At 60.1% G+C, this 12,775-nt stretch overlaps 1 protein-coding gene across 1 annotated transcript; it reads right to left on the bottom strand.

The window, feature by feature from the left end:
* Window positions 1–362: 362 nt before the first annotated feature.
* Window positions 363–6,091, bottom strand: FGF5 (fibroblast growth factor 5; the record flags this gene model as incomplete). The annotated part of the gene is made up of 3 exons (XM_084204831.1): window positions 363–704; window positions 3,556–3,659; window positions 5,812–6,091. 3 exons carry the CDS (start codon window positions 6,089–6,091, stop codon window positions 363–365), a joined length of 726 nt encoding a protein of 241 aa, XP_084060957.1.
* Between the last annotated feature and the right edge of the window lie 6,684 nt (window positions 6,092–12,775).

Below are 12,775 nucleotides of genomic sequence, written 5' to 3'. Positions count from 1 at the left end.
AAAAGTGCAGCAAGAAGGAGATGCGAGAAAAACAAACAAAACCGCTTGGCTCTGAGCGCCTCTCTCGTGTGAAGATGATTGTCAAAGGAGTCACTCGTGAAAAAAAGAAAATACGTTCGCTGTGGAGGTACCTCTCTACTCGTCCCAACAGCAGAACGCTAACGCGAGGTCCCGTCCAGTGCTCCCGCAGGAATTCTCCAGGTTCACCGCAGGATTTCTCCTTGGCGCGCCTCCGGGGACGCCGCCCAGCCGGTGCGGTGACGGGACGGCCCGGAGCCTCCCCGGGAGCCTCACCGTGTCCATGTGCGGGGGAGACACGGGCGCCCCGCGGGGTCACCCCCAAAGCTGCCCGGAGCCCGGCTCTAGCCAAAGCGGAACTTGAGCCGGTACTTGGCGGGGCCGGGGCTCCTGCGCGGCGGGGCCGGGGCGGCCTTGGGCTTGGGCGGCGGGGGCTTCTTCTCGGGCAGGGCCACGGTGAAGGCGAGCTCGGGGGGCTGCGGCTGCCCGAAGCGGGGCAGGAAGTGCGTGGAGACGTGCTGGGGCCGGGCGCGGGGGCTGCAGCCGCGCTTGGCTTTGCCCCGCTTGTTGAGCGCCACGTACCACTGGCGGCCCGAGCGGGGGCTGCGGTGCACGGCCGAGGCGTAGGTGTTGTAGCTGTTCTCCTGGAAGCGCTCCCGGAAATGGCAGTCCACCGTGAAGCGAGCCTGCGGGGGGACACAGGGGACAGCGCTCGCAAGGGCCGGGGGACAGCTGTCCCCCGCCCCCAGCGCTCGCCGGCCCCGAGGGAGCGGCTGGAAACACGGGGCACCAGGCACCCGACTGGCTGGAAAACCCGCGGTGTAGGTACTGCCGTAGCTGCTTGCCACCGAGGTTTGGGCTTTCCTGGGAAAAAAAGCATTCCAAAACCAAAGAGCAGAGCCTAGCGCTGCACCTGCGTGCCCACAGCCCCGGGATCCCAACCTGCACCTTCTGGCAGGCCCTCCCAAATGCTCTGCCGGGCTTGAACCTGATCCTGGGCATGGTACCTGGTGCCCCAAAAGCTTCCCCAGCTCCATTCCGTAGCAACACCACCAAACCACGGACGCTGAGGAGACGCTGAGCCCTCCAGCTCCGAATCCAGCCATCCAGAGCCAGCCCCAACCCCCAGAAAGGCTTTGTAAGCACAAGGAAAGTGTTCAAAAGCCCAGATTTACCCCAAGCAGCTGAGCCTTACAGCACAAGTGACAGAGCCTACAACCTGCCACGCACATTTTGCCTCGTAGCACTTGGATTTAGGCCTTCTTCAGCTTGCTGATCCTGAGGACACCAGCTCTGTGACTCATTTCTGCTCTCCCCAGCTTCCATACACCATCCCCACTGCCGGCCCCATGCACAGGCCTCCAACTTCCCCAGCAAGGCTTCCCTGACCCTCATTCTCCCCGAAGCCCCAGTGCTCAGGCAGGACGTCCCGTGTGCCTGGGAAGTGCACCAACAGCTGCCTCACCATGATCCTGTCAGACTTGCCCACGTCCCGGCCTCTCAGCTCATCACTGCACCGCTCCAGCCTGGAAAACCCATTTTTTCCCCCACATGGGGCAGGGGGAGCAGCCACAGCACGTGGCTGGCATCGGACCTGCTCTACAGAGCTCCAGAGCAGTCCTGGAGCCAACTAAACTTCAAAATCCAGTTGAGCAGAGATTTGCCCCAGCGAGGGATGCGGCTTTGTGGCAGCTCATGGGAAGGGAGAATTACCTGGGCAAGTCTGTCCCCCCGGGGTCCGTGCTGGACAGGCACAAAACCCCTCCCACCCGCTCCGTGCTAAAAATGGCCAAACAGGAGAGCGAGGATTTACCAACGAGGAAAAAGCCATCTGTGCACGCAACTGATAATTGCCGGGATAACTGTCATCTTCTGAAGCTGGTGCCTCTAAAAATGAACCACTCGGTAATTTAATTAAGCTGGCAGGAAAAAAAAAAAAAGGAGAAAAAAAGAAAAGAAAGAGGAGGAGGAGAACAGCGCCTGTGAAACACCGAGCTGGGATGGAGCAGAGCCCGAGAGCAAGTTCTGAAGGAGCCCAGATTCCTGCAGGAATGAGTTCTGCCTGCCGGCCTGACTCCCGTATCAAAGTGCTGCCCTGAGTGACGGGCACAGGACGTGCTTTGTGCTGCTCGGCGCTCATTAGGCCATGAAATAACCCCCGTCCTGCCAGCGCAGCAAAGAACAACAGATGCCGGGTTTGCATTATTGGCATTGTTCAGCCCAGCCATCTCCAGACATTTGGGTCAAGTTCCTACAAATTCGCGGCTCTCACCCGAGCGGGGCATGGCGTGTCCTCACCCCTGCCCTGACCCTCCTGACCGAGGTCCCTCTGCGGCCCTGCCCTTTGTGTGTCAACAATTAACCGTGCCCCGACGAGGCTTGATTTAATTTCTGCCTGTGCCAGGGCATAAATCAAGGCTGCAGCTCGGATAAGAGGCCCATTGTACGGGGAGGGGAAGGCTCTGGAGGGTCCGTCCATCGCGCTCTGCCTGCTTCCCTCTCCTCTCCTCCTGCTCTGCCTCTCTGCTCTCACATCATGTTTTTTCCTCCACAGAGACATTCCCCTTTTCCCCGAGATCCCATTCATGCTCCCAGGTGATTTCTTACAAGAAGCAAGCACCGGCTCATCCTTCAAGCATCAGTAGGGCTGCAGGAGCAACACACCAGAAAGGCTTAAGGGAGAAAGAGGCGAGTTCAGAAATCCCCCTGGAGGTGATCTGCAGCCCCGGGCAGCGCAGGCACATGCCTGACATCCGCCCTGGCACCTGGAGGATTGTCTGAGAGCTGGGGGTGGCTAACATCATTTTCCCTTGGCCCAGCCCTCAGCCCTGGCCGGGCTCTCTGGGCAGCACCCTCAGGGACGAGATGCTGCCTTACAAACGCCCTTCGTGGCGTGGCACGCGTACACACCTTTCACATGCACCGAGCTGGGTGTAAGCACAGGGACTCGCTGTGTTTGCTTAAGTGGTCCCTGGAGCTGACAGCAAGAAACAGGGAAGCAGCATCCCGAGGCTGAAACCAGCAGCGAAATCAGCTTATGGATTCATTCGACACAGGGCGCTGGGAAAAGCATAACGAGACCCGCAGCAAACCTCAGCCTCCGGGCAGAGACCCTGCCGAGCAAAGCGACCGGGATTTGCCCACCCTGGCCGCAACACGCCCTAGGCTTGGCCCGGCCCTCACCTGCCCGGTTGGCTGCGGCCGAGGGCAGAGCCAGCCCGAGCCGCGGCGCTGCCGGCGCCACCCGTGTGCCTGCCGGGAGACATTTGGCTAAACCCTTCTGCGCGATCTGCGGCAGCGGCTAAAAATAGCCCGGCCGCGCTCGGAGAGCAGGCTCTGCTGGTGCAAAGCCCCGGAAGGCGCACCTCGCACGGGGAAAAGCCCCGGGCAGGAAGGTGGGCTCGGGGGGCCGCAGCTCCGCCTGTCCCCTCGGTGTCTGCGCGGCGCCGGTGTCGCTGTGCCGACGCCTGGGAGGTGTCACAGAGCCTTTATAAATACACCGCACACACTGGTAAGGGGGAGGGGGGGTTTACTTACACTTGCATGGAGTTTTCCTTTTTTTGACATCGCTAAAAATTTGTTGCTGAAAACTCCTCGTATTCCTACAATCCCCTGAGACACAGCAAATATTTCCAAAATACCTAGGATGACAGAAATCCCAGAATAAATCACAGTTCTTTTCACATCGGCGTAACAGAGAAAAAAATAAATACAACTTCGTCTGACAGGTTTGCATTTCCTCTCCCACGTCCCTGCTCCTTCCTCAGCTGCCTGGCTCCACCCAGCTCCTGCTCTATCCCTCTGCCTCCATCCACTCTGGGATGGATACAGGCTGCTGGCTGGGACTTGTGGGGTTTTTCTAATTCCATTTTGGAGCACAATTCCTGGCTGGGCTGTGGTAGAACAAGCTCAACCCCTGGGGAAACCACCTACATCAGCCTGCTGGGATCGGAGCTGCCCGTGCTCATAGCACGGACGCTGTGCTTGGGAAGTCAGTGTCCCACAAGCCGGCCGGGACTGGAGGCACCCCTGATGCTCCCTCACAGCCCAGCCATGGAAATAACGTGACTCTTCTCAGCATGGTGGGGCTTCTGGCCCCTAATGGGGCACGCAGGACCTGCAACTCATCTGACACAAGAACTGCAGCCTCCGAGCATCCCGCAGCGGCAGCAGCCACACGTCACCTCCCCAGGCGGTGCGGGCTAACTCGGGCAGAGGGCTGGGCACCCCCCACGTCCCCAGAGCACCCCTTGCACCCCGGGGAGCCGGCCTTGCTGTCCCGCTGCTGCCCCAGGGGCTCTGTGGGCCCGGCCCCAGAGGAAGGATCCCGCAGAACATCTCCCCGGGCCCTCACAGGCCCGTGGGATTAGGGCAGTGCCGGGAGCTACCACGAACCCATGTGAAACCCCCCAAGGCTGGGTGTCAGATCACCGCTTCCCACGTTTATTCTAAGGAGGAAGCTCATCCCCCTGAGGCACCCCAGTCCCAGCACCAGGGGCCTGGGGCACTTAGGGGGGTTATGGGCTGCCACACCGCTCGTGCCACAGGCCATGAGGCTCAGCAGCCCCACTGGAGCAGGGCAAGGTCCCTTCTCCGACACCTGCCTGCCCCCAAGGGCACCCCAAACCCTCCTGCCCTCTGTGGGGTGGCCCTGCTGCTGTGGCAGACACCCTCCTGTTTATCGGGGTTGCCCTGGGTCAAGCCCTACTTCCCAGAGGCCAAAGTCCGGGTTTCCCTGCCAAAAGCCATCCTCTTCCTCCCGAGGGCCTCCTGAGTGGCAAAGCCCGGCACTGCCCCCCTGTCACAGTGCGAGTCCCCAGCCAGGGCTGGCTCTGCTCCCACGTGCGGAGCTGCTGTCGCTGTGGCCTTTCCGGGGGGGATAGCTCAGCTTAAGGAGGAAGGAACTGCACATAATTCAGGTCCCTGCAGGACAGCTGTAGCACCAAACTTCTGCCAGCCCTTCCAAGGCCCTGTCTCCCAAAACAACCGTGGTGGGGGGGCCCCTTTTCCTATCCATCCCCTAAACCCTGCAGGCTACGCGTCCTGCTGTGCCCATCACGCCCCAAGCAGAGCTCCCGGGCTCCTGGCATTCCTGCCCGGGGGCTGCTCTCCCTCCTGGGGCCACAGCACAGTCTGGGCCCCAAAGCCTTAGGTCCTGGGCAGATGTGGCAGCCACTGAGTGAGCGCTCCCGACAGCTGAGCCGCTGCCAGGGTCACCTCGGGCCCGAGCTCTCGGGCTCCTGAAGGGATTTTTCATCCCCACCTGCCATTTCATTCCCTCCAGCAGGATATCACGGCAACTCCGACCAGAGGATAAGCCGTGAGTTAGCAGAGCTTTCTCTCAGGGGAACGTCAGCCTCAGTCCTATTTTTAAACTGAATATATCCTATCACTGTGCTGGGAGAATGAGAATGCAGGGAGAGGGATGGAAAAGTCCCACGGGGAAAGGACCGAAAAGGGGCAGCATCTCCCCCCCAGGTTCCTGGCCAGGGGCTGTGGTGGCAGCGCAGCCCTCACGCTCTCACACCATCGCCTCGGGCTCCCTTCCCCGGGCCGGGCGAACCCCCGGATGGCATTTCCCGGAGGCAGACAGGCAGCTCCCACGAATCCCGCAGAACGCGGCCCCCCCCCGGCACCCCAAGCGCCCCTTCCCGGGCCCGCCGGGGCTGCAGCCCGCCGCGGGCGAGGGCGACCGGAGCGAGGGGCTCTGTCAGCCCCGCGGGGGTGGGAAGCCCGCAAGGACGGGGATGCTCAGCCCCGGCAGCCCCCCCAGAGCTCCCGTCCCCCACTCACTGAGCGGACTCGCGTCGTGGGCGCCGTCCACTCGGCCGTCGGGGTGCAGCTGGAGGTGGAAGCCGATGCCCACCCGGCAGTACAGCCGGCCCCGCCGCCGATCCGGGCGGCTCCGCGGGAAGCGGCTCGGCCCCGCCGCCGCCGCCGGGGAGGAGGAAGAGGAGGAGGAGGAAGACGCGGGGGCGTTGCGGCCCCGCTGCGCCCCGCCGGGCACCTGCTCTCGCCGGGCGCGGGCGGGCAGGGCGAGGAGGAGGAGGAGGAGGAGGAAGGACGGGCTCATGCTGCCGGCGGGCGGGAGGAGGGAGGGAGGGCGCCGCATCCCGCTCCGCTCCGAGCCCTGGAGGGGGGGACCGAGCACGGGGGGAGCCGGGCCGCCCCTCCCCGCTATTTATAACCGGGCGGCGGCCCCGCACCTGTGCCCGGCCCCACGCCCCCACCCCCATCCCCCCCACCCCCCGTGCCCGCGGCAGATGCGGGGCTCGGGGCGCATCTATCTGGGAATTAACTTGTCCTCCTCGCCGGGACGGGGCCGCGGGGCTGCAGGACCCTGGGGACGGGCTCGGGTTGCAGCCCCCCGCCCGGGGTTCGGGGCTGACACGGCAGCTGCACGCCCAGCCCAGCCGCGGGCAGGGGGCTCGGGGCAGCCCCCCGAACAGCAGAGCCGCTCTCCCTCACTCGTGGGGCCCCACTCGGCCCTCGGGGATAACGGGGGGTCCCCATCACGACCCCCTCAAAGACACCACGGCCTGCAGGGAGGTGGTGGCTGCCCTTATCGATCCACAACATCCTCCTCGGTTCTCGGGCAGGGGGTACACGGCCCCCGGCCTCCTGCCACCGCCAGGGTGACAGCACACGTGCCCCGTGTCCCCAGCACAAACACAACGACCGCACAGCATCGCCGCGCGGGAGGAGAGCTCGCAGCAGCAGCACATCCATCCGCCTGGCACGACTCCACATGGATTATGCCTTCCTCACCTCCTAGGGCTGCTCCATGTCCTCAAAGCCCCTGGGGAAACCTCACCTCGACCGAAGCCAACAGGGGCCCAGCACACCCTGCCCAGCCCGCAGCCCCCCTGCCAGCCAGGCCTGTCCCCCAGACCCCAGCCAGGAGCTGCCCCTCGGCCTGCCCAGGGCTGCTGCGGCCGGCGGGCTCACCCGGGCAGGGATCGGGTTCGGCAGGAAGGAGGCAGAGCCGGTGGCACGCCGGAGGGTGACCTCCGGCTCCCGAGGAAGCTGAAGGTCGGGGGCACACAGAGGGACACGCACTTGAGGAGCCCTGTGCAGCCAGGGTGACACCTGGCACGGGCTGGTGCGAGCAGATGATCTCACAGCATTGCTGCCATTTCAGACCATTTCTCAGCAGATATCTATATCCACAGAGCTATATGCACACGTGTTATATATAGACATGTATACATAGACGGCCCTATATATAGATGCACATACCTGCAGGAAGGTCAGGGCACTCAAACCTTGTTTACTTCTCCCAGCTGTAGTGGTTAGCCTGGCTAAAGCCATGACTTCCACTCACCCACCTCCTCTTGAATTACACACACATGCTGATTCCCAATCCGGATCCACAAGGAGCTGCAGGACTTCCTCACCTCTCGAGTGGTGTTTGTGCGAGACTTCCTGTAGCAGCACAGCTGAGGAGAGAAGGCCACCTTGCTCCAGGAGGATTTCCCCTTGGGCATCTTGGTGTAAAGGCTGCAGCTGGTACAGGATCACAGCAGCAAAATGCCTGTCCTCCATCTGGGGCAGCAGATCAGAAACCATTTCTACCCCTAAAAGTAAAAGTGAATGCAAAAATGCTCAGAGTTACCACCCTGGGGGTGAGCGGGCACGGCAGCAGCCCAGGAGCAGAAAGGAGACACCTGCATGGCCAGGCCAGGGATACCCACCTTGAGAAAAGCTTCTGTGCCCACAGGTTCACCAGCACATCCAGGCCCCTCAGCCTCGACCCAAATGTGCTCCCTCACAGTTTGCAACAGCACTCCTGGTACCACCCTGGCTGCCAGGCATCCTCTGCTCACTCACACTGCTGTTATTCCTCTTTCCAGGGAAGAATTCCCAGACAACTCAACCTTCCAAGGTGGAAGGGGGTGGGAGGGGAACACCAAGAAGTCACACCAGCCAGGTGGGCTTGCCCAGGCTGGTCCCCAAGACCCACTTTGGAAGGAATCCCACTGCAGTGAACATTCCTGACCCTTTCTGGGGGGGCCCCCGTGAGGCAGAACAGCCCTTGGGGGTTCATTCATTACCTGCACTCCTCTTTTTTTTTTGTTGTTGTGGAATGGGACAACTGCAGGACAGCATCCCCTTTCTCAGGGGACTCCCTTGTCCCCATCAGAGCAATACCCCACCATCCCTACAGTGGAGGAGTGACTGACACAAGCCCCCGTGGCTTACAACGTGTTTTCATCCCCACTGTGACACTCCCAGCGCTCACAAGCAGTCCTGTGTGGTTCTGAATGCTTCCTAATTCTTGCCCTGCCGAACACATCCCTTTCAAATACTGCAGGCGCTCCTGCAGCACAGCTCGAAAAAAGCCCCAAAGAACACCAACACAAAAACAAACCAAACACGAGGTTCAAACCTAAATAAATAAGCAGACGTAATAGTGAACTTCCTGGAGCAATTGTGTGTAATTGCCTTTGGCAGTAGCAACCCTCACTCACACACAGCAGCAGCTTCGGCAGCCTAATGCCGATGTTATGTCATTTAAATTATTCAGGGCTCTGTTACAGAGAAAACTCAGCAAATGGAGAGGCTAAGCTGCGTTTCAAGTGTAAAATTCCCCGACTGAAGATGAGGAGGACTCTTCTGAGCCTGTTTGATGTGCTGCAGAGCACCGGGCCTGTGAGCTGCACCACAGGAGTGCTCCCCCCTCCCAATGCCAGCCTGGTGCTGCTTAATTGCCACTTAAAAACCTGCCAGGCAAAGAATGGCAACACATCAGACCAGCCAGCAGAGCCGGGAAAGGAAACCCCTGCAACAAGGATGTACCTGAGGGAGACTCACCACAGTCCAACAGAGACAGCTGGTCCCCAGGCAACGCTGCACACCCCACTGAAAGCATCCCGACGCTGGAAACACAGAGAAGGACAGCAGCTCCAGGAGCTCTGCAGAACCAAACGCTCCACCAGGCGGAGGGGCATTAAAACAGGTCAATTTAATCACGATGATTGTCCAAACCTGCCCTGTTACCAGGAGGGCGTGCATGAGAACAGGTGAATTTAGTTAAGATGATTGTCCTCCTCTTACTTAATTAAGATGGTTATTACCTTCAGGTGGTGAGGGAAGCACAGGTGCAAGTGGTTAACATGCCCCATGGGAACAAATGTCACTCAGCAACCACCTCACAAGCCGGGATAAGCAAAGAGAACAAATTCTAACAAGCGAAAAGCACTGTCTCTTTAAATAAAGTTCAGAGCACTCCAGGCATTCCAGCATTCTGCAGGACAGCAGTGTACCTCACAGAAACATGCCCCTGCACTCTGGTTTTTCCTTGTACTTGTTCTAAGCACACCATCAACACCCTCTGTGCTGGGCCAGGTCTTTCCCCAGATCAGTCCTTGGCAGCAGGGAAAGCAGGGAAGAAACACTCATGTGATTATCGAGCAAGGGAATTACTTCAGCCTTTCTTGGACATCCACAGCTGAACAACACGTTTTCAACAGTATTGCAGTGAAATCCAGTAGATGCTTTCCCAAATGTAGCCAGTTAGAGGTTAGTTGGAGATAGGCACTGTGCACAGAGGAGCAGTGGCAGCAGATGTCCGTCTGTCCGGCATGCTGCTCGGCACCTCCACGCACAGCACAAAACGCAGCGCACGCATTTTGGGACGGCCTCCTCAGGCTGGCTGTGAGGGTGCTCGGAGGTTGTGAGAGCCTCACCTGTACACCTCTCTCAGACCTGAGGGACAGAATCCACGTGACGTTCTGTACAGCCCGTGCCCACACTGGGGAGCAGTTCCAGTGCCTGTATGCAGCTGCCCAGTGCCAATCCATTCCCAAATCTACACAGGCACAGCTCCTGCGGCTTGGGCAGGAGGGGATCAGGCCCCCAGGCAGGCAGCTACCCCCAGCTCCAGCCCACATGTGCACAGGCTGTGGGTCTGCTGCCCGTGGCTACCTTCAAACAGAAACCTCTGAGGGTGCAAAGCTGCCTTCTGCTCCCCAGGAACAGCACTGATATCAGGATTTGTTGAATTATTATCACTGTTATGATCTGCAGTGTGGCCCAGCCACAGGGAAGATGGAGCAGTCTAAGTGCTGCAGGACACAGGGAAGGGGCTCCCCAAATCTTAAGGCTGTTCGTCTTTATTCCCAGCTCCTACTTGCTGTTCCTCTGCAGCACATCGAGGATGCCCCTTGTGGGTGGGTTTCAGAGGCAGATGCATCTGTGGGCTCCGTCAGAGGCTTGCAGGGGCAGCTCTGCCCCAGAGAAATGCCCAGGCGATGCCCAAGAAGGGAATTTTCTGGGCTGTGGTGTCGGGTGAGGACCCTGCACAGGGGAAAGCCAGCTGGTGCCACAGCCCCACCAGCTTCTCTGCTGTGTCTCCACAGAGCACAGTGTCAACCACGGACGGGGAAAGAAGTTTAAAGAAAAAAAAAAAGAAAAAAAGAAAAAAAGAAAAAAAGAAAAAAAGAAAAAAAGAAAAAAAGAAAAAAAAATAAGGGAGATCCTCTTCCTGTTTCCCAAGCAGCAGAAATGATGACAGAGGAGCAGTATGTGGCACTGGTACCCATGCTTATCCGAGGAGAGCCAGCATGGAATGAGGGACGTGCTGTGGCCAAGCCCTGATCCCAAAAAGCCCAAAGGGAACTTCTGTGCACCCTCTCCATGCAACATCCAACTCCTCAGGATCATGGGCACTGCCTGCCCTTATTACAGTACGTTCTGCTTGTGCAAGAAGCGTTAGTTGGAGTTTGATTTATCACTTTGGAGTTCAATATCCAATTTCAGCAAAACAAAATCTTGGATTAAATTTCCTAGTCTGTAGATTTTTGTGCTTATAGCCAGAAACAGCGTGAGCTTTGTGTGGGAGCAACAATGCAGGCACCCACTGCACCACACGTGCCCAGTCTAACAGTGCTTTTAGGGCGCTGACTGCAACCCCTGATCCAGCCCCAATGGGAGAAGTCCTGCGGCTTCTGAGCCACACAAGTCCACAGTGCCTTCTGAGAGAGTCCCAAGGAACACAGAGAAAGCACGGCGCTGCAGGAGGCTGACAGTGCAGGGCAGGGCAGTGCAGGGCAGGGACACAGCATACCACATGGCTGTGAAAAGCCACGCAATATTTGGGGTGGATGGAGGAGACTGTGAAACCTGCAGTGTGTGCTAGGTTCCCGAGTGCACCTCCCTGCAGGGGAATCACCATCCCTACAGCAGCACCAGGACAAGCCCAGGGAGCCAGGGAGAGCATCACCAACACCGCCGCGATGAACCTCCCCGGCTGCGGGAGGGAGCCAGCCCCGAAGCCGGCCCGGGGCTGTCGGAGAAGCGAAGCTGCGGCGCTAGAGGAGTCCGGAGCACCATCCCCGGGGAAGGAGCCCGCCGGGCCCCCAGCGCACCCGCTAGCCCCGCGGCGGCCCCGCTAGGTGGCGGTGCCCACCCGCCGCTGCCGCCCCCGGCATCCCCGCAGCCCGCCCGCATCCCCCGGAGCCCCGTGGCAGCATCCCGGGGAACCCTCGAAAGCGGGACGCGCAGGGGTGGCACTGCTTTTTAAGGAAAATCCACGGGGTGATCAGCGTCTCGGCCCCGCAATTAACGGCAGCAGGTGAAGCTATGCGTATTCCAGAGGCAGGGAATGAGAGCAGGGGGCCGCTTCGGATCCTGGCGCGGCTTGGGGCTTATTGGTGCCGGGGTGCCGGGGTCAGCGCGCTGAGAGAGCGAGCAACATCAGCGGCAAGCTGGGCTGTCCGCGGCGGGGACTTTCCTAGGCTGTCCTACGTGAAGCCCCAGGCACCTCCCCAGGACCTGTAAAGGCTTTGCAGCAGGCCCGGGTACCCCGCGCAAACCCCAAACGCCACGGCAGCCGACGCCGGTGGCACCTGGACCCCACTGATGTGACGCTGTGGGCTCCGGCCTTGCGCAGCTCCGGCTTTGTGATATTTTCCCTACCAGTGACCTGGCACAGCGTCGGTGCCGGGGTGATGGCAGCCTGCGTGTGGAAATGGGTTTCCTGCACATCCCCGGGCTGTGCGTCCCCCGGTGCCCTCCCGTGCCCCAAAGCACGCGGGGCTGGCAATGAATGAGCCCGCTGCCGGCTGCGCACCCGTGGCCGGCAGTGTCCCCCTTTTCTCGGTCCTCGCGGGTGTCCCTGGCTGCGATGCCACCACGCCGGTAATACACCAGGACAGAGGGGACCCACCCCTGGCCCCTTCAAGGGCTCCCTACCCCACGACACTGCGGGCTGGGGCTTCCCTGGGTCCTGCCACCCCAGAAAACCTCCGGACAACCTCCGTGGTTGTGCCCACCCTGCAAGCTGGGGACCACCCATAGCCGTGTCAAGGGTGGGGGGGAATACGGGCTCCTGGAAGAGGTGAGGTGGGAAAAGAGCAAAACACAGGAAAACAGAAAGAAAAGGAAAGACGGGCAAAAAGAAAATTAAGGCAAAATGAAAGAAATTAAGGACAACCCAAAAGACGAAGGGGAGAGGAAAGGAAAGACAGGATGAAGGAGAGAGATAAAGGCTGAATAAAATGCCGGACGCAAGCAAAGACGCACAGAAGAAGGACGGACAGATGTCGGAGGGGCCGAAGGGAGGGAGGCAGCCGAGCAGGGAAGGAGGGCGCAGAGAACAGGTCGGGCTTTCCTGCCCTTCCCTGCGGCCTGGTGCGGCCGGGGACCCCATTGCCACCCCTTCGCCACCCCTTCGCCACCGCCCACTCCCCCGCATCGATTAACGTCCAGGTGCTTTGAAGAAAATAAAGTCATTTATTGTCAAAGCATCCAACAT

Source organism: Fringilla coelebs, assembly GCF_963513975.1.
Source record: "Fringilla coelebs genome assembly, chromosome: 4".
NCBI classification, from domain to species: domain Eukaryota; kingdom Metazoa; phylum Chordata; class Aves; order Passeriformes; family Fringillidae; genus Fringilla; species Fringilla coelebs.
Note: the sequence above shows the minus strand (reverse complement) of the source record. Positions and strands in the feature narration are given on the sequence as shown.